Source organism: Hemiscyllium ocellatum, chromosome 26 (genome assembly GCF_020745735.1).
Source record: "Hemiscyllium ocellatum isolate sHemOce1 chromosome 26, sHemOce1.pat.X.cur, whole genome shotgun sequence".
Classification (NCBI taxonomy): Eukaryota; Metazoa; Chordata; class Chondrichthyes; order Orectolobiformes; family Hemiscylliidae; genus Hemiscyllium; species Hemiscyllium ocellatum.
In genome coordinates, this window is record NC_083426.1 from 10123888 (window position 1) to 10146110 (window position 22223).

At 39.6% G+C, this 22223-nt stretch overlaps 1 protein-coding gene across 4 annotated transcripts in view; it reads left to right on the forward strand.

The window, feature by feature from the left end:
- LOC132828143 (nuclear transcription factor Y subunit alpha-like) overlaps window positions 1–22223 on the forward strand; it is a 69409-nt gene that overhangs the window by 14610 nt on the left and 32576 nt on the right. For all 4 annotated transcript variants that reach the window (XM_060845063.1, XM_060845064.1, XM_060845065.1 and 1 more), the window contains exons 2-5: window positions 11319–11437; window positions 11924–12064; window positions 15417–15548; window positions 19676–19769. In XM_060845063.1, the coding sequence (XP_060701046.1) occupies window positions 11366–11437; window positions 11924–12064; window positions 15417–15548; window positions 19676–19769 (439 nt within the window). In that variant the 5' untranslated portion in view covers window positions 11319–11365. The remainder of the gene's footprint in view (window positions 1–11318; window positions 11438–11923; window positions 12065–15416; window positions 15549–19675; window positions 19770–22223) is intronic.

Below are 22223 nucleotides of genomic sequence, written 5' to 3' on the forward strand. Positions count from 1 at the left end.
GGCAATATCCTTGTAAATCTTTTCTGAACCCTTTCAAGTTTCACAACATCTTTCTGGTAGGAAAGAGACCAGAATTGCACGCAATATTCCAAAAGTGGTCGAACTAATGTCCTGTACAGCTGCAACATGACCTCCCAGTTCCTATACTCAATACACCTGACCAATAAAGTAAAGCATACCAAACACTGCCCTTACTATCAAAGTGCCCTTGGAGTGCAGGTTCATAGCTCCTTGAAAGTGGAGTTGCTGGTGGATAGGATAGTGAAGAAGACGTTTGGTATGCTTTCCTTTATTGGTCAGAGTATTGAGTACAGGAGTTGGGAGGTCATGGTGCGGCTGTACAGGACATTGGTTCACCCACTTTTGGAATATGGTGTGCAATTCTGGTCTACTTCCTATCGGAAAGATGTTGTGAAATTTTGAAAGGGTTCAGAAAAGATTTACCTGCGACTCTACTTTCGAGGAACTGAGTCTGTACTCCGGGGTCTCTTTATTCAGCAACACTCCCTAGGACCTTTTAGACACCTTAATGGTAAGTCCTGGTCTGATTTGCTTTTACAAAATGCTGCACCTCGTATTAATCTAAATTAAACTCCATCTGCAACTCTTCACCCCATTGGCCTATCTGATCAAGAGATAACTTTCTTCATTGTCCATTACACCTCCAATTTTGGTGTAATCTGCAAATGTATTAACAATACCTCCCCTGTTCATATCCACACCATTTATACAAATGATGAAAAGTGGTGGACCCAGCACTGATCCTTGTGGCACTCCACTGGTCTCGGTCCTCAAGCTGAAAAGCAACTTTCCACTACCACCCTCTATCTTCTACCCTTGAGCCAATTCTGTATCCAAATAGCTAGTTTTCCTTATTCCCTGAGAGATAACCTTGCTAACCAGTCTCCCATTGTGTACCTTGTTGAACGCCTTACCAAAGTCCACTTACATCATGTCCTCTGCTCTCATCAATTTTTTGTTACTTCTTCAAAAAACTTTAAGTTCATGAGATATGATTTTTCATGCACATAGCCATGTTGACTATCTCTAATCAGTCCTTGCCTATCCAAATACAAGTAAATCCTGTCCTTCCAACAACTTGCCCACCACCCACATCAAGATCACCAGTCTATATTTCCCTGGCTTTTGCTTACTACCGTTCTTAAATAGTGGTATCACGTTCGACAAGCTTCAGTCTTCCGGACCTTACCTGTGACTATCCATGATTCAAATATCTCAGCAAGGGGTCTGGCAATTATATTCCCAGCTTCCAACAGTTCTAGGGTGTGATGGTGAGTTGCCTGCTAGAAGCATTATAGTCAGTTTGCTGTTGTATATCCACAGTGCTGTTCAGGGAGTTTGACTTTTGGCACAGTGACACTGCAATGTCTTTAATTCACGTCATATTTACTAACAAATGGACAAAACCCTTTTACTTCTACATCTTCAATAGAAGGGGTACTTAGAAAGGAAAATATAACATTGACCTTTTATTGTGAATGGGATGGAAGATAAAACTAGGGAAGCCTTGCTGTGACTTTTGGTGAGATTGCATCTAGTGTAGTGTGTACAGTAAGACTGCCTTCTTTGATATTAGTGACATGACCTGGATTACCTCACATCATCCTGTTGTAATCTTCATTCTTTAGACTTGATGCAACCTCTGGTCTCGTGATATCTTTTGTCTTCCAGAACCCTTTGTCTATCCAAAGTATCCTACTAGTACCAAACCATGTTTAGTGATCATCCTTATTAATAACATGCTTTCAGTTCCTGCCCCTGTAATACTTCCTTTAAATTCTACTGCTTCCAGTGAAATTCTACTTCACTCCTCCTCGCTGCTTATCCTATTCAAGTGATGTTCCTCTATGACAGTATGGATTGCACTGTACAGTTTAGCAAATGCTGAATAAAGTGAAACAGGGCTGTGACTTAGCTCTTTGTCTGTTTAACATCACCTAGTTTATGCTCTTGACCTCCTCGTCTTCCTTGCAGCTTTGGAAGGAGTCCCCTTACATACTAGGCAAGCTCAACAATCTATTAAGGCTGAAAGTGAACAACAAAACACTGCTTTACTTGTCCAAACAGAAATTGATCTACAAAGACCAATACATTATCTTTCCCATGACTGCAACACATTCTCCCTAATTAAGCATCAATAAAACTGTGGTGTAAACTCACAAATGTAGCATCTTTCTCAAAGGCAAAACTCTCAAGTTTGTTAGCACTCATCAAACAAGGGTACTTCATTCACACAAGCACATCTGTAAGATAGAAAGACATTTGTGTGGTGGGATAGACAGTGAGATGACAAGTAGGACATCCAAGATAAAGTGGGGATGTTTTACTTGGGGCAGAGGAGACTTGGCTTGGGGATGTGGAGGGGGAGGTTAGAGAAAGAAGGGAAGAGTCTTGACTGAGCTGTATAAACTTGAAGTGCATACACAGCAAGGAGCCTCTCTCCTTGGAGGGACCAGGGACATAGATTTAAGGTTAGGAGCATATTATGTCTGGGAAATGTGGAAATCTGCAAATCCTCCCTACAAGGATAGTAGAGTCAGAAATCCTCACAACATTTCAGAAGTATTTAGATGCGCATTTGTGAAACCAAAGTGGTATAGTGGCTCAGTGGTTAGCACTGTTGCCTCATAGGGGCAGGGTCCTGGGTTCGATTCCAGCCTCAGGTGACTGACTGTGTGCACATTCTACTGTGTCTGTGTGGATTTGCTGATTTCCTCCTGCAATCACAAAGATGTGCAGGTTGGATGAATTTAGCGCTATGCTAAATTGCCCGTAGTGTTTAGGGATGTGTAGATTAGGTGCATTAGTCACGGATAAATATAGAGTAATAGGTAGGGGAATGGTTCTGGATGGATTGCTGCTCGGAGGGTCATCGTGGACTTGTTTGGCCGAAGGGCCTGTTTCCACACTGTAGGGATTCTTTGATAAAGCATATACAGCTATGGGCCAACTGCTCCAAAATGGGATAGCTTAAAGGCCCTTTTCTGTACCGTTGGTCACTCTACAAAGCATGCTATAACCCCTGAACATAAATTATTATATCTGGGAGATGTAACTGTCAGGAAAAAGCAATATTTCTGTGAGCTGGAATGTACTACTCCTACAACCAATGGTTATAGCAATTGGCAACAGACATCCATGCCAAAAACAACACTGCACAACCACCCTCCTTACCTTTATTTGCACTACTTATGTCAGAACATGCTTTTCAGGTTATAGCACACATTTACTGATGATTGAAAAGCATAAGAAGATATCTCCATCTGAAATAGTGTTTTGCTGCACAAAACTTCATTTGTCATTGAGAGGATGCCATTGAGGTAGAATTCCAGTCATCTACACCCTGCACCCACAATTTGCATAGCCATAAATATTCCCCAAGTTGAGTTTGAGTTGGTGGGTTTTTAAAATCACATAATCTGACATTTTTGATATAGTTAAATAGAATAACTGTCATGAGCTTGGGAAACAGAAGTAGAATTGTCCAACAGGTAGTCCACAGACTTAAATGCAACCCTCTGAGGGGTCCTATTTAAGTCTATGACCTGTGTTTCAAATTCAGATATGTACTTGTAGAAGATTCTACAAGGACATCCCCTCTAATCAGAGATCATTTTTCTGCAGCCTTGACTGTCGCTCGTTAGTGAACCGTTCATCATCAAATCTCAGATGAGAAACAGCCCGTGATGGAGGAGTATTGAGTGATGTGAACATTTCTATCTTAACTCGGAGGCTGGGCAGCAGAATGGTGGCGGGTGTGCAACTGTGCAGGAATATTGTAATTGACAGGATGTCTTCCAGATGCATGGGAGTTGGCAACCAAGTTGGAGTGTTGAACACGTTGGAGGAAGAGCTGTCAAGTTGACCAACAAATCGGGGGTAAAACTAGACTTACTCCCTGCGTCGACTCAGACCCCTTCAACAGCTGGCAGAATGGACCATTTTGAGCGCTGTAAGAGAAATGCAGCAAAGATTAAGGAGAGAGATTAAATGAGGTGGAGAGAGAATGGGTGAAGTAGAGAGGAAATTACTGAGCAGGGAGAAAACGAGTGTGGTTAGCACTGCCTCGCAGTGTCAGAGACCCGGGTTCAATTCCTGCCTCAGGCAACTGACTGTGGGGAGTTTGCACATTCTCCCATAGTCCAAAGATGTGCAGGTCAGATGAATTGGCTATGCTAAATTGCCTGTAGTGTTAGGTGAAGGGGTAATGTATGAGTGAGTTGCGCTTCGGTGGGTCGAAGGATCTGTTTCCACACTAAGTACTCTAAAGTAATCTAATTAATCTAAAGGGAGAGGGTTAGTATGGGAGAAAGAAGGAAGCAGTGATATATGGAATTTGGGAGAGAGTTGAGGGTAGTTGTATGGAAGAAGGAGGGAATGTTTGTGTGGGAGAAAAGTTGAGGGGAAGTGTCATTTTCTTGTCATGTTTGGGATGGAAGGAGAGAGAAAAGTAGTCTGTGTCTGTCGGAGGGAGTGAGAAGAGGAATGTGGAGGTTTGAGTCTGAGGCAGACTGTGTGCGTCTCTAATACGCAGTGAGCCATCTTTTTCCTTTCATCATGTCTCATCAAAAAACTTAGCCAGGAAGCAGATGGGAAAAACTGAGGCTGAAAGGCAGCTGGGAGTCCAGATACAGGACCGTAGTCTAAGGATATGGAATAGGCCATTTAGGACTTGATTGAGGTGAAATGTCTTCACTCTGAGAATGGTGAGCCTACGGAATTCTCTGCTAGTGAAGGCAGTTGAGGTCAAAACATTGAATGTTTTCAATAGAGTTAGATACAGTTCTTGAGGGTAAAGGGATTAAAGAGTATACGAAGCAGGTACAGGTACTGAGTTGGGATGGTCAGCCATGATCGTATTGATAGAGAATACTTGACAGGCCAAATGGCTACTATTGACTATCTCTATGTTTTTACCACACTTCAGTATGAATTAGGCCCAACTCCTTAGCTCAATTCCAGTCTCATTCACATCCCTGGTGATCACCATTTGGGGCTTTTTCTGTCTTTCTTTATAGTCATGCTTCTTGACTGAAAAGGCTAATTGGGGGTTTATATATCAGCTCTTGTGCTTTTTAATTACTCATTTGTTTGAATTTTCAATTTATTCCTTTTGCATTTTATTTGTGTATGTTTACTGTTGTGCTAAACTTTGAAATTTGCTGACGAGCCCAAGTGCAGAAAAAATTGCAATGTAATGCCTTGTGAAAATGTTGTAAAAGGCTGAGTTGCTGTGCGAACATGCTGGGCCTGTAATCCAGAGATCAGTGGATCAAAACTGTACCCTGCTGTTTACCTTCTTGTTTAATACTGATCAAACATATTTCTTAAGGTCTTTTCTGGTGCAGTGATAATGTCCATATCTCTGAGCCAAAAATGTTTAGGTTCAAGTCCCACCTGCTTAGATGTGTAATAACCCAAGTTAATTCAAAGCATTTCTCGAAATTTCTCTAGTTAAGGTGTGCAACTGAAGTGTTACACTGCCACCAATGGGAGCAGGGTATAATTTACATAGTCTGAACTGGGCAATTTCCATATGTATTTGTAATGGAAAAATGTGACAAAAATATCATAAACAGAACTAAAGTTTTATGGATAGCCAGTACAAGACTCAGATTTTGAATACGTTATGTAAGATTATAACATAATACAACTATAATGGATCTATATTCCATGTAGAATATGCCAGTCTTGGCCAAAGCAGATGGAATAAGTGTGACATTTAGCCTTAATACTCTAGGCAAGGAGGGGTAAAATCAAGTAAGAATTCCATTCCTGACTGCTATCCCATAACTCCTACTGGAAAGCACAGATATTTGTAATTAAGGTCAGCTGTGACACACCAAGCCTGGAAAAAGATATCTGCATATTTTATCAGCGGAAATTAATAGTTACTTTTAAATATTGTCATATTTTGATCGGGGACAGCATTGTGTAGAGAACAGGTGTTTTGAATGGTCTCTTTTTGTTAGGATGTTAAGTATCCTGGATTCTGTCTGCATAAATAGTTTTGGGGCATGTAATCTGATCATTCTACTCAACTTGCCTCCCTTTTTAAAAATACTTTGAAACCTTAGAAACACACCAAAAGATTGTCGATAACCCTTTTGTCTCACAGCTGAATGACTGACTTAATACCTGCTGTTATTGATGCCCTTAATTTTAGAGTTACGAGAAGGTGAGGACTGCAGATGCTGGAGATCATAGTTGAGAGTGTGGCGCTGGAAAAGCACCGCAGGTCAGGTAGCACCTGAGGAGCAGGAGAATCAACGTTTTGGGCTTAAGCCCTTCATCAAGAATGACGCTTGTGGGCTGGGGTGGGTGGGGGGTGCGGCGGTGGAGGGTTGCATTGAGAGAGAAATGGGAAGTGGTGGGTTGCGGGGGAAGATAGTTGAGAATACGATAGTAGATTAAGGTAGGGGGGGGGGAAGGTGATAGGTCAGAGAAGAAAATTGATGTTTTGGGCATAAGCCCTTCATCAGGAATGAGGCTTGTGGGCTGGGAGGCTGAGAGATTAATTGGGAGAGGAGTGGGCCATTGCCAAACCCTTACCATCTGATGCCTGGAGGAAGAAACCCTCCTATTCTATCTTGGGACCCTGCAAGTACATGGGATCAATGTGGATTTTACCAGTTTCCTCATTTACTCCCCCACCCCAACATTATTTCAGTCCCCAACCCTCCAACTGGTGCCGCCCTCCTGACCTGTCCATCACCTTTTCCATCTATCTGCTCCACCCTCCTCTCTGACCTATCACCTTCTCCCCCACCTCATCGACCTATCGCATTCTCAGCTACCTTCCCCCCGCCCCCTCCCATTTATTTCTCAGCCCCCTGTCTCACAAGCCTCATTCCTTATGAAGGGCTTATGCCCAAAACATCGAATCTCCTCGGATGCTGCCTGCCCTGCTGTGCTTTTCCAGCACCACACTCAACCTTAATTTTAGAATTGTTTGCATTGTAAATGCAATATGTACAATCTGAGTAATAGATTTCACATATGAGCAAGTTTGAACATGATGGACCTCATTCCATCACAATAAGCCTTTGTTATTTCAGCAAATAAGATGCATATAAAAGATGCCTGAGCCCATAGCTTGAATGGTGATTTCACATTGTCCAAATCTAAATTTTGTACCTCCAAATAGCAATTGAATCATCAGTATTTTTCAACCAATGAAAATGTCTTATTGATTAGCAGAAGCAAAATATTTCTAAATACTGGTGCAGATGAGTACTGTTTTTTCCAATTGGGACAATAGACAAAAAACGTTGAGGTGCTTTACCAAGACCTTTTGTGAGGCAATGCAATTCTTCAGAGCAATGCAGAGTTCCCTCATGTGTTTAAAAGTAAGTACTGCAGGTCTTAACATTATTGAAATTGTCTGGAGTTTATGCTTACATAAAAATTGCTGATAAATATTGTACCTGTTGTCTCCATTTTCTCTCCAACTCCTTATCAAACAATATACATTGTGGCTCAGTAAGGGAACATAATTTTGTTTCAAGAAAATATGAAGGGATGATTAACTAATATTTCTAGATGTCCTTTATTGGATATGTAATAAATATGAGCAAGTTGAAAATCTAAATTAGGTGCTATTTTGGCCTATTTGCATTTTTCTCAATATCTGCTTTCAATTTTAATACTTTGAGGCTTTCTAGCTAATGAGAACACCATCCCAACTTCATTGCTAATGTAACCTGCTGGATCGCAACCACTTGAGACAAACTTGTAAATTGCAATTATGTGGGAAGGAACACAATGAAGAATGGTTCTGTGTTTAACAGCATTTGATTTACTTTAATTTACAACAAAGTTGAATGCAATACAGCATCTTAAAAAGAGAAATATACTTATGTGAAATTTCTTATGCTACATAGAATAACGTTACATTTTTAAATTCTAGAAACATTAAGACTCAAAATGTCACAGCTTTTAATTTCTGATTTTTTTTTTTGCAGTGTTCAAATATCACTTGCTCATGCAATGACAGTTCAGTGTTACTCACTCCTGAACCAGTGGAAGTTGGACTTCCACTTCTCCTCACCCACAATACTAACTGATTGAAACGACATGTCCAAAAATCCAATTAGAATAAGAAGTGAAAGCCTTGCATTTAAAGGCAGCAAATGGAATTTCTGTATGCCACAGTTGCATGTAAACAGGAAATTTTTCCATCTTTAAAAGTACAGGAGGACAAACAGGACCTTAGAAATGGTTATGCTAAGTTTGAAATTGCAATAAAATATGTTGAAAATAAGTGGATAAGGCTGTGTCAGTTTTGTTAAAGCACTGTTGTGATGAATGGGTCAGTTTTCAAAACTGATTTAGAATATCCTTTTCAGGTGAGTTGAAAGATTGTGAATAACTCCTAGGAGATTTATACACCCTGCCCTCAAGTTATTTGCATACTTATGATGAAATAGAACTTGCATTTTATGAGGCCGATATATCATATGTGTTCCATTTAATATACTGACCCAAAGTATATCAAAGTTTAGATTAGTGGTCAAATTAGAAATTATCAGTTTATCAATGAGGAATTTAAATGCTAAATCCCAGAACTTCCTAAGGCAGTTACAATCATCGTCCAGACTGAATGTTGGAGCATATGACTTCTTATTCCCCATAATTGTTAGCCAAATAGTAGATCACTGTAAATTGCAAATTAAGATTAGCATAATTATAATGGATAACATTATTATTGAAACTTATTTTAATGAAGATCATGGATGATATCATTTTTTGGTCATGAACAATAAAGCAAAAATATCCGTGTAACATAGGGACTTTCTTTATTCAGTTTTATTCTGAGGTAGGCATGGATTGGGGTCTGTAAACTGCTTACTTTGACAACGTCAGAGATTTTGGGTGTTTGGTTTAAAAAAAACTTGTGGCTACAGGCTATATGACCATGATTCTGTTGTTTATTCTTTGGCTGCATATGATATGAGGAAGACTATATTTATGATTTTTTTTCGTTGCCCTGAGAAAGCTGTCTTTTTTGACTGACTGCTGGCTTCATTGTGCTTCATAAATGTAAGTTAGAAATACTATATAACATAGCAGAACTCAAAAGTGATAGCATTCCACAATATTTTTGCAGTTGTCTTTCTCAAGGATAGAATTTACACATCTGGGAAGTGATAGCCCCTATCAGTTGATGTGGTGAGCTGCTACTGTATGTCTAATAGCTATTACATACTGTAACAGAACACTGCTAGTGATGGATAGAATAGACCCTGTGTCCAGTGGCAGGGCTATAGATGAAACAGGCAATCCAGACCTTTTATGGTGTCTTACGAAGTTTTGTGGTTGTATTCAGCTAAGAGTAATTTTATCTCACTAAGACAATAGAACTTTTAATGAATCTGTCTAGCCACTCACAAGAGCATCTGAGTTTGTACTGGAATTGCCACTGCATTTGTATGGCTGCCCTGGTTAGACTTGTGAGCAATTGTTGAAATCAGTGCTTCATTGAAGATGATTTTGGAGCTTGTTCGACATGTTTGATTTAGTTAAGTTTGACACTTATCATGCTGATGAGATGAGAATTGCTACCATTAACTTCAAGACAGCATTTGACCAAGTGGGGCAGCAAGAACTCCTAGCAAAATTGAAGTTGGTGGAAATTGGGAAAAACTTTTCTGGTTCGAGTCATACAAAGCACATGGAAGGATGGTTGAGGTAGTTGAAGGTCCTAGGTTATGATTACAGGGACTCTTAAAAGTAAGTTCCTAGGCATAGCGTTGTGCTAGTTCATGAATAACTTTTTTTATTAGCTTAAATCAAGAAGAATGGTCATTGATAATTGCAAATTTAATACCATTCTCACCTTGTAATATTGAAGCAGTTGTGTTCATATGTAGCATGACCTGGACAGCATGTTGATTTGGTCTGATAATTGGTAACCATCATGTATGCTGCAGAAGAACCAGGCAATGACCATCCTCAGCAAGAGAGAATCTGACCATCTCCCCATGACATTCAGTGGCATTGCCATCAATATCCTGAATGCCACCATTGAAGATAAACTAACGTGGAACAGCCTGATTAAATACATGACTACCAAAGCAGATCTGAGGCTGTAAATTTTGCAACAAGAACTCACCTCCTGCCCTCACAAAGCCTGGCTACCGTTTACAAGGCACAGGTCAGGATTGTGATGCATTGGTCACTACTTACCTTTGAGTGTAGTTGCAACAAGATTTAAGCTCAGCACCATCCACGTCAAAGCAACTACCTGATTGGTACCCATCCACCACCTTAAACGTTCGTTTTCTCCACTACTGATAAAATGGTGCAACCATGTGCTACATCTACAAGATGCACTGCAACAAGTTGCTGAGAGTCGCTCAATAGCATGGCCACTATCACCTACAAGAGCAAGAGTGGCCTTGTGCAAGCACTGACACCATCTGTAATTTCCCTTCCAAGCGATTCACCAATCTGACCTGAAGCTATATTGCTGTTTCATTAGTGTCACTGGATCAAAATCCTGGACTTTGCGTCTGAATAGTGGTGTGGGTGAACCACCACAACATAGAATGAAGCAATTAAGAAGACTGCTCACCACCATCTTCTCAAGGGCCAATTAGAAATGGGCAATAAATGCTAGTCTGGCCAGTGATGTCCACACCCATTCAAAATATATTTTTTAAAAATAACTGCAATTTAGCAGCCGTAGCCCGACAATGCTGCAAGCATACATGGCTTCTTTGTTATCTGATAAAGTTTTGAATTGTACTGAGCACTGTCATATAGATGATAAGCAGGCTGAGTGAAGGGAAGCAGACAAAGATTTTCAGGTCAAGCGCACTACTTTGAGGAACTGTTGCTTGCTGGCTGACCTTCAATCGTGACCATTTTTCTATGTTAACTCAATGACTGGAAGGCAAAAAGTAAAGAGATGTAACAATCACATTACGTGTGATTAAATAATACCTTATTTAAATAATACCTTATTTGAATTGAACTTTTGAATTAAGTTTGATCAATCCATTATCAAAATATTTAAAACATCAAGGATGATTGGCAAAATGGACATTTCATAGTATGATCTCCATTGTCAGATTCCTTCAGACAGTTTGTTTGGTTGGGTACATTTGTGCATATTTGTATTTTGTAATTACGAAATTTAAACCTCATCACACCTGTATCTCGATACCTTGCCTGTCTTACTATGTTTATATTGTTTGGAGTGATGTGTTAATTTCAGAGTGTTTGTCGAGAATTATACCAGTGGGTTTGCAAAATGAAGGAGAATTTCATGTCTCACTATTGTTTTTTTTTAGGTTTTGTTCAGTTTTGAACAGTATTCTGCGGCACAATCAAGTTAATAATGGAACAGTACCCAGCAAATAACAGCAATTCAACTGAACAGATAGTGGTTCAGGGACAAATTCAACAACAGGTATTAATCAAATGGGTCAAATGTTTTCATTTATGCACGCGGTTTGCAATTTACACGTATAGATTTACTGCATTGCCAGTCTTTAGGTAGTATGCAGGAATTGCCCAGGATAGCTTGCCTTTTGATGTTTTTCCCTATACTTTCTTAAAATTAACTGCAAGATTGGAAATTCGTTGTTGCACATACCAAACAAAGTTGGGAATTTGGACAGCATTTAGTTTAGGTATATCTTGATTTCAGGACCAATTGTCTTTATGTTCTTCTTGATGATCCAGCCAATTTTCCCTCTGATTGAATACTGAGCACTCCAGAGAGGTTACTTGTTCCTTTCATTCATCAGGAATTGGGATCTTCTGGAGAAAGTGCAAAGGAGAAACTATAACTTCAGCTTCTTACTTGTAGAATACAGGCATTTACTGAAATTTTGTATTTGTAAGACAACACTAATTCTCTGTATTTAGTTTTTTTTTGTTTTCCCTCTCCTAGAGTCAGCCATTAATGGTCCAAGTTAGTGGTGGTCAGTTAATCACATCCACTGGTCAACCAATCATGGTTCAGGCGGTACCTACAGGACAAGGACAGACAATTATGCAGGTTCCTGTCTCTGGAGGGCAAGGTATACAGCAGGTGTGTATATACATTTTTAGGACAAAATCATTTTTTCTTTATATTCCAGTAATTAATGCATTTCAATTGGACTAATGGACAGAGGACTGTCTATAGATGTTATTTATATGGTCTTCGAGATAAAACCTCACATTAGAGAGTATTACCTAACATAGAAGCCTCTGGAATTGAGGGCAAATAATTGGTTGAGAAATTGGTTAAGTGGCAGGCACCAGAAAATAGGGATAATGGGTAGGTACTCAAATTGCGGGATGTGACTAGTGATGTCCCACAAGAATGTGTTAGAGCCTCGGTTATTCATCTTATTAACGACTTGGCTAATGGCATAGAAATTCTTATGCAGAGGAACCACAATTATCCAAATATCAGATTACCCAAAGGGGATTTCAAGGTGCCGATAGAAATATTACATCAGAGAGCTGTTTCAACCCTGATCATGTTTTCTATTTACAGGTACAATGATTAAAAACTAACTTAGCTCACTTAAATGCTGTTGAGAACAGTCCAGGTCCAGTCTCCAAATGATTGACTAACCTCACGTGTGTGTGTGTCTCTCTCGCTCTCGCTCTCGCTCTCGCTCTCGCTCTCTCTCTCTCTCTCTCCCTCCCTCCCCCACCCACACTCTGTCTGTCTCTCTCTCCCCACACTTTGCCTGGAGTTCTAAATAGAGGTGTATCCGAACCCATCTTCCCCAGATATACTCTTCAACATTGTCCTGTTCAGGGCAGAGTGGGAACCTGTCAAAAAGTTGTGTGCGCGTGCGCTATTTGGAGACTTAACCCACAAAGGCAGCAGCAGTCTTACTGTTGGTGTACAGTCCAGCTGCTCCAGAGGGGAGGGAGTGGACGGGGGTCAGGTTGAACAGGGTCGGGGGTGCTTGGTTGGGGGTGGACGGTGTGGGGTGGGAGTGGATGGTGTTGGGGATGGGTGGGGTGGTGTTGGACGGGGTAGGGGGGGTGCAGGTGGGCATGGGGTGCCAGGATGGGAGCAGATGAGGTTGGGCGCAGATGGAGTGGGTAGGACAGGGTTGGGCTCGGTTGGGGTTGCTGACAGGGTTGGGGTGGACGGTGTTGGGGGCTGGCGGGGACCGGGGTCTTGCATGCAGTGTGCTGCTGCCTAGTCTCTTGAACGGGGAGCACAGAAACTCCAAGCCCCAGAGGAAATCAATTAACTTCATAATCAATTATCCGAACCAAGTACTGCCCGGCCATCTCGTTCAGATAATCGAGGTTCCTCTGTATTCAATTTTGCCAATGACACAAAGTTAGGTGACATTGTAGATGCAGATAAACTTATGAAGGGATAATGATAAACTAAATGAATTGATAGATAACCTCACACTTGTTAGTTTATTTTGGACTGTAAAAGGATAAATCAAGGCTATTTTCTAGACGATGTGAAGTTAAACGTAGTGGATGCCCAAAGACACTTGGGTGCATGGTGTGTAAAATCTCACAAACTGGTACAAAAAATAATCAAGAAAACTAATGGAATGTTGCCCTGTATATCCAGAGGACTGGAGTACAAGGATGCAGAAATTGTGCTACAGTTATACAAAATCCTTGTTAGGCTCCAGTTGGTGTACTGTGAGCAGAACTCGGGCATCACCTCTTAAGAAGGATGGCCATGGAGAAAGTATATAAATTTACAAGAATAATACCTATACTTGAATTGAGATATGAGGAGAGATTTATGTGAATTTTAAGCCTACTTTCTCTAAAAGTTAGAAGGTATGGGGTGATCTGATCAAAGTCATCAAGATATTACCAGGAAAAGACAAAGTAGGTAAACTATTTCCATTGGTTGGAGATTCTAGAACTAGGAGACATAACTTGAGAATGAATGGTGGAATATTCAGGAGAGATGTTAGGAAGGATCTCTACACACAGGGTGGTAGATGCTTGGAACTCTCTTCTACAAACTGCAGTGGATGTCAGCCCAGTTGTTAATTTTATATCTGATATGGATTATTTTTTGTTAAGCAAAGGAGTTAAGGGATATGGGCCAAAGGCTACAGTTAGGGAGTTTGGTCACAGGTCAGCTATGATCTAACTCAATAGTAGAACAGGCTCAAGGGGCTGAATGACTATGTAAATGTGACAGTCAAGAAGGCGCATCAATGCCTCTTCTTTCTCAGGCTGCAAAGGAAATTTGGCATGTCCACAATGATCCTCACCAACTTTTACAGAGCACCACTGAAAGTATACTATCCGGATGCATAACGGCCTGGTATGGCAACAGCTCTGCCCGTAAAAAAAAAACTACACAAGGGTGTGTGCACAGCACAGCCCAGACCATGGCTGAAGCCAAGCTTCCATCTGTGGACTCCATTTAAATGGCTCATTGCCGCAGAAAAGCTGCCAATATCATCAAAGACACATCCCACCCTGGTAATGCTCTCCTACAATCTCTTCTGTCAGGCAGAAGATTAAGAAGTTTGAACACATGCACAAGCAGGTTCAAGAACAGCTTCTCTGCCATTATTGGACTAATGAATGAACTGTCTAACTTCAAATAATGCTGATCTTGCTAATGTTGATTTTGCCTAGTGCACACTCTGTGCAATGTAACTTGTATGCCTATGGCCAAGTTTGTCTTTCACCCTATGACTTGTATCTCCTTGCTTACTCTGATCTGCCTGTGCTGCTCGTAAACAAAGCTTTTCACTGTACTTAGGTACACGTGACAATAAATCAAATCACCATCATCATCCTGTTTCTATGCTCAGCTAGCCAAGCCCAGGAATCAAATTTAATAGAAATGGCTTAGTGTCCCCTTTTCTTATTTAGTATAGTACAGTTGGTTTCCACTTCCCCAAAAGTTTAAAATTAGTCGGACTTTGCCATGATCATTTTCACATACCACCTGCTGGGAAATGTACATCTGAATTTTAGGGCAGTAATGATATTTACATGTTGAATAGCTTGAATCTTCAAAATGTAAGCATGACTTTGAGTGCCCATGCCATATATTGAGAACCTTAGTTTGAAACAGCGTAGTCATCAATGGATTGGCCTTTGAGCTAAGGGAATGAGTGGATCAGGCTATCTGCAGTAATGATCTCTTTGATGACTGGAATTACCTTGTTCAATTATATTTTTAGCCTTTTTTTAGAAAATGTCACTGAAAATAAAACAGCTAAATTCATTCTTGTATCCAGTATTAGATTCTGCTCAAAATATTTCCATGAGGAGTATGCCCTGTAGCTTTCTATTTTTAATAAAATTATTTATATAATTTACCAAACGTGAATAATTTACAGGGTTTTCAGTGTGTTCTAATATACAAACATTTAACGCACCTTTCATATAATTTGCAGTTACAAATATGACTGTTTGTGCATTCTTTTCAGATTCAGCTGGTTCAGCCAAGTCAGCTCCAGCTTCAAAGTGGGCAGGCTGTTCAGGTCCAGAACCAACCGGGACAGGCACAACAAATCATTATTCAACAGCCGCAAGCAGCTGTGACAGCAGGACAAACACAGGTAAGGCATGGCCTTTCTTTCTTAAACATCATATCCAACACTTGAGTGTCAGCGTAGATTGTGTGTATAAGTTTGTGTGGTTCTTGAACTTGCATGTTTCAGACTGACAGGCAAGACTGCTACCACTGATCCATGAATTAAATTGGATGACCTTTTGACCTCAAACTAATTTTTTTTGCCTGTGTATCTGATCCATTTTGATTTAATCTTTCATGGGATGTGGGCGTCACTGGGATAAGAACAATATTTGTTACCAATCTCTAATTGCCCTTGAACTGAGTGGTTTGTGACTCTTCAGTGGACAGTCATTGAGTCATAAAAGTAGTACAGACTAATTAAGAATGGCAGATTTCCTTCCCTAAAGAGCGTGTGTCATATGCCATGGTGGGATTTGAACCGAAGTCCCAGACTATTAGCCTGGGACTCTGGATTACTTACTTAGACTTTGTCTGACATGGGACTAGAGAAGCTTTGAACAGGAAGGCTCTGCCTCCAGCCTTAGACAATTGCTCCAACCCAAATGGTCTCCCATTCTTTGAAGATTTTCTGTGACTATACCTCTCCAGGTGCCCTTTGGGCCAGCTTCATCTCCTTTTGCCTCATGGTGTCCATTCAACTGTCGTTCTGGCAGGGCATATACTATAATACTATATCCTGCCAGTCTCCGCTATCTTTCTATCTCAGTGTCCTTTAGGTATCTCTGATCAGCCCTGTGCAGCACTACTTCTGTGGTAATGTTGACTCTCCAAATTATGCTCAGCATCTGAGGCAGCACAGTGGCTAAGTGGTTAGCACTGCTGTCTGACATGACCAGGGACCCGGGTTGAATTCCAACCTAAGGCAACTGCCTGTGTGGAGATTGCACATTCTCCCCGTGTCTGCATGGATTTGCTCTGATGAGGTGAATTGGCCATGCTAGGTTGCCCATTGTTCCCAGGAATGTGTAGATTAGGTGGATTACCTATGGGAAATGCAATGTTACAGGGATAGCATAAAGGGGTGAGTCTGGGTGGAACGCTCTTCCAAGGGTCATGGTGGACTTGATGGGCTGAATGGCCTGCTTCCAGACTGTAGGGATCTTATGATGTTATCTACACAGTGTTTGGGGAGCCCTGAATTACTTGTCAATAATTCCTTGTAACTCAACAAATGTGTAACTCCTGCTTAGGTAGAAGCCAAGTTTCTGAAGTACCACTCCTGACTAACGTGAAAGGTGTCTATGGAAATTGGCAACTCACCATTCCATTTTTGTTGTGTGTTCTTAACCTTATACCTCGAATTACAAATCTAGACCTAATATATTGTGTTGTCATATTTCCATATACTAATGAATCATAGGCTTTTGTCTATTCTAAAATCATGGCTAGTAAATGTTGAAATCGATCATCTTGACAATAACTGACAGCACATCCATTGTATTTTGACAATCGTGTTAGCCATTGAGATTTGACAGTTTTGCATTTGTAATGTTGAATGTTACAATATCAAAGCTGCTTAAATTTCAAGAATATTTCATGACAAAAATAAATATATAACCACTTTACAACCTGATTTTCCTTTTCATTATGTTATCTTAAGGTTTTCATTCTTTTGTTGCTTTTTCTAAACTTTATCTTTTATTTTTGAAAAAATACATTAAAAATAAAGATTTAATGTTAGTTACCATTTTATCTGAACCTTCCAAGTTCCACAGTTCATTTCAAAAAGTGAAAGTTGACTTTCTTCCTGAAATGTTCCAGCTTGACTGAATTGGTGTTACCCTCACCTCTGACTTAGATAATACAGCCAGACCCTCAACCATAAGACAATGAAAACAGAAATTGCTGGAAAATATTAGCAGGTCTTGCTGCCTCTAAGGAGAGGGAAACAGGGTTAATGTTTTAGTTTGTGATCTTTCACCAGAATGCTGGTTCTGATGTTCTGCTGTTAAAACATGTACACACAAATTAGGATAACATTTCATGCAGTTTTGAGTTTTGTGATAGTATTTGCAGAAGAGGTTTGAATTTTCCTAGTATTGGGATCAATGTCCCTCCCTCAACTGCCACTGCTCAGAATGTTTGTAAGAATTTGGTGCATTCAAATACCTGCAACATTTGCTTCCATAATTATAATAATTGCATGTCAGGACCAGGCATCTATAGCTGAAACATTTCACCTGTTTCTGAGAATTGTCGTACTAATACCTGGCATGGAGGAGTTATCTTATGAGCAAAGCTTGAACAAATTGGGACTCTACGTTCATTGGAACTTAGAATGTCAGTTGATCTCGTAAAAACATGTAAGATTCATAAATTCTAGATAAAGGTAAATGCTGAGAGGATGTTTCCCCTCCATGGAGAGCCTAGGACTGGAGGATATTGTCTCAGAATTAAAGAGCACCATTTTAAAACTGAGATATGAAATCTCTTCTCTGAGGGTTGAGAATCTTCAGAATTCTTTGCCACAAAAAGCTGAAGGGCAGCATTCTCGTGCACATTTAAGACTGAGGTTGGTAAATAAATTCTTGTTCAATAGGAGAATCTGGGGTTGTGGGGGGAAAGGGCAGAAACATGACGTGAGGAATGTCAGGATCAGCCATGATTCTATTGAATGGCAGAGCAGGATCAAGGAGCTGAACTCCTGTTTCTATTTTTTTTGGTTTATAAATTACTTCTTTGAAAGTAACCCCAGAGTCTCTTGCTCAGTCAGTTGAGGCATGAAACTCCAAAAATGTACATTGCTTTATTAATACTAAATCTAAATTGATCTTTGCAATTTTCAATTCCCAAAATGTTTCAAGCTTATGTTTTAATGAGTAGATGGGTTGCTGCCAAACTAGCAGTTAGTTATCAGAGCTTTTAGAAAATTACTCCAAGGGGAGGTGGTGGCATCGTGGCAATGTCATTGAACTGGTAATTCAGAAACCCAACTAATGTCTGGGGGACATGGTTCAAATTCTGGCAGATAGTGACATTTTAATTCAATAAAACTTTGAATTACAAACTAGCCTAATGGACTTTTTTCACTGGAGCAGAGTAGGTTGAGCAATGGTCTTTACAGAGGTTTATAAAATCATGAGCATAAATAAGGTGAATAGCAAAGGTTCCTTTTTTTTCTCTCTGCAGTTCGAAAGTAGGGGGCATATTTTTAAGGTGAGCGGAGTAAGATTTAAAATGAATAAGGGGCAAGTTCTTTTTAAATATAGTGGTTCATGTATGGAATGAACTGCCAGAGCAAGTGATGGATGCGGGTACAGTTTCAACATTTAAAAGAAATAGTTTAAGTACATGAATAGAAACAGCTTGGAGGGATATGGGCCAAATGCAGACAGGTGGAATTAGTTTAGTTTGGGAATATGGTCGGTGTGGTCTAGTTGGACACTACTGATTTGTTTCAAAAACTCGTGTGGATCACTAATGTAGGCAGACCCTAAGGATGCCAGGATGTATGGATCTAGACCTGCAGCAAAGTGGTTATGTTTATTCATTCATGGGTGTGGCCAGGGGCAGTGACATCAAGATCCCATGGACAAAAACAGCAAAGTCTATTTGGCTTAGATGATCGAACAACAACAACAACTTATGGTTGAGATAAGTGAATAGCTCATGCGGAGATAGCCCTTAATATTAAATTACACTTCTCAACACTCAGTCTCACCAGTCTTGATGCTGACCATATCAGAAACTTAACCTGACCTTGATGTTAGAAGGAGGAATTCTTTCTGTCAAGTGGAATGCAAAGCTTGAATAGCTGAAACAATTGTGAGTTATAAATATCAATATTAACCTAATATTCTCATTGGGACTGAAACTGAGCCATAAGAAATTCTTTTAATTTGGCTGTCAACTTTAAGCTATTATCAGTGGCTATTCAACACAGTGACAACATCTCCCATTGATGTACTTTACTTACCAGTTTGAAAAGTTTTATTTGTTCATTAACACCACTACAGTTAGAGTTCGTAAAGTCATAAATTAAAAGTGTTTGCTAGATTAGATTCTCTACACTGTCCATAATCCTCTTAAGGCTCACTTTATATTGTATATGCTGAACTGCATTTTATAATCAATGTATAAATATCTATGTTAAACTTGGAAAGTGGCAAAAAATATTTAATTATTTCCATAACTAAATATGGTCAACAGCAAATAGTGCAAGGACAGCAGGTGGCACAGACTGCAGAGGGACAGACAATTGTATACCAACCGGTTAATGCAGACGGCACCGTACTCCAGCAAGGTAACCAGCAAAGTTTATTTGAATTTATTAAAAAAAAGAACTGCAGATGCTGGAAATCTGAAACAAAAACAGAAATTGCTGGAGAAATGTAGCAGGCCTAACAGCATCTATGGAGAGTAAGCAAAGTTAATTTCTCCAGCAATTTCTGTTTTTGTTTGACTTCATGTTTTGATATTACTCAGAATATTAACGGCAAATAGCAGTGATTTAATTAGCTGGTGTTCTCTCCCTCAATTTCCTCCTATTGCTATTGAAATTCTGGTGTGTCACATTTTGCCACATTTCTATTGTATAACTTCATTATTTGAAGATATACGTCTTCTTTCTCCTACAAATGTGCTGCTAATGTAGTGAGATTTTATTTTCTCAACTCCTTTGATAGGGTGACTATCAATAAAGTGCACTTACACCACATACAGGTTCAAAGCTGATTAGGCCCACAAATGCCTGTCCATGGAATAATTGCTTGATCTGTTTTGAAAAATAAATATAGTGTATGACTATATATACATAGAGAGAGAGAGAAGAATATTAGAGTTGATCTTGTCAAAGCATATAAAATTTTGAGGACTGGACACACTGAATATGAGGATGATTGTTCCCCTGTTTGGAGAGTCGCGAACAAGTTGTCAGGATCTCAGAAAATGATGTAGATCTTTTAGGACCTAGGTGAGGAGACATTTCTTCATTCAGAGTGGGGAACTCTTGCAATTCTCTTCTACGTAAGGCTGTAGATGTCAAGTCACTGAATAGATGTAAGAAATAAATAAATAAAATTGTCAAGGGTGTGAGGAGAGCCTCTGTATGAAAGTATGAAATGAAAAACTAGTCATGAACATACTGAATGGCAGAATCAGCTCAATAGGCTGAATAGCCTACTCCAGCTCTTACTTTCTATGTTCTATAATCCTATTTTTGTGTGGGAGACTAAAGACATAATTCTAATGAATAGATTGGATTATAATTTGTCTGTTTTTCAGCTAGACAGTTAAAGTTGCCTCTTTACCCAAGTCCAAAACTAAACCGAGACCAGAGTAAAAACAAAGTCTTGACTTAAGACTTGATGTCTTCTCTCCTGATGCTGAAAATTATTTGAAGATCACAACGATGGCAAAGTATTGCAAAGCAAATAGAAATAGTAGACTTTCGATTTTTAAAAAAACAAATCAAATTTTAAATGGTTTCGGGAAAAGCAACATTGGCTGGTTGTGTTTTTGATGATAGATCACTTAATAGGAGGTATTAATAAAATTAAAATACATGAATGATAAAATGTTAAATTTGATATTTCCCTGCCTCCTTTAGGGATCACCTTCAAAGTAACAATTTAGTATGTTTATAAGCAGCAAGAAATAAATATATAAAATTACACATCAGGAAGGCAATTTGAGTTTATAATAAGTCAACTTTTGGAATTAATAACTAAGTTGGTGCTTGGCTGGATTTCCATCATTGTTCAGTTTTCACTTAAATTCATATTGATTGAATGCGATGGCCAGGTGACAGTTATTTTTCAAATTGCTGCTGTTCAATAAACAATATCTACAGAAGATGCTTAGTCTCACCACGTTCAAATAAGCTAGAGTAGGTTTACTATTAATAGGGATAGAAAATACAGGCTACTAAAGATCTTCTCTAATTTCCGTAAAAATTGCAATCATTGGTGCTGCCCACTATACTCATGAAAGAGCTATCCTTCATTACCAAAACTGTTTGCAAACCAATTTGCTACAAAAGCTGGATATTGATTTGAAGAGCTTCTCTAATGTGCTGCTGCTGCTGCACCTAACTGTGCCAGAGATTTCCCTTTTGTTGTGTCTTATTCTGTAGTGATACCCGACTGGCGCAAATGCGACAAAATTATTCAGGAGGAATATATGTTCAAACAAAGCTTGTCTGATATTATATATTCTTTCTAGAACATCATTGCAAGTGAGGATGGCACAATGCAATGTCTCTGCAGTGCTGCTAGCATAAAATGTTGATTCAAGGCTGGATGTTTTCCTCTGAGTCATACAGCACAGAAGTGTCCTTCAGCCCCATTGAATCACTGCCTGCCTATTTACATGAATCCTGTTTTCCAGCCTCTTATTTTATGATATCAAGTGCTCATCCATGTATATTCAAAAGTTAAGGTTTCCCATGTCAACTGCCTTCTCAGGTATTATTTTCAAGATACCCACCACCCTGTAGGTGTAAAGATTTTACCTCTAATTCCCTGTAAACCTCCTGCCCTTCAACTTAAAACTATGCCCACCCATTATGGACTCTTTGATTAAGGGGAGGAGCTGCTTTCTGTGCACCCTGTCGATGTCTCTCATAATGTTATGCACCTCTGTCAGGTTCCCCGCCCTCCATCTTCTCTGCTCTAAAGAAAACAGCCCAAGCCTATCCAGCCTTTCAAAGATAAAATGCTCCAACTCTAGCACCATCCTGGTGAATCTCCTCTGCACC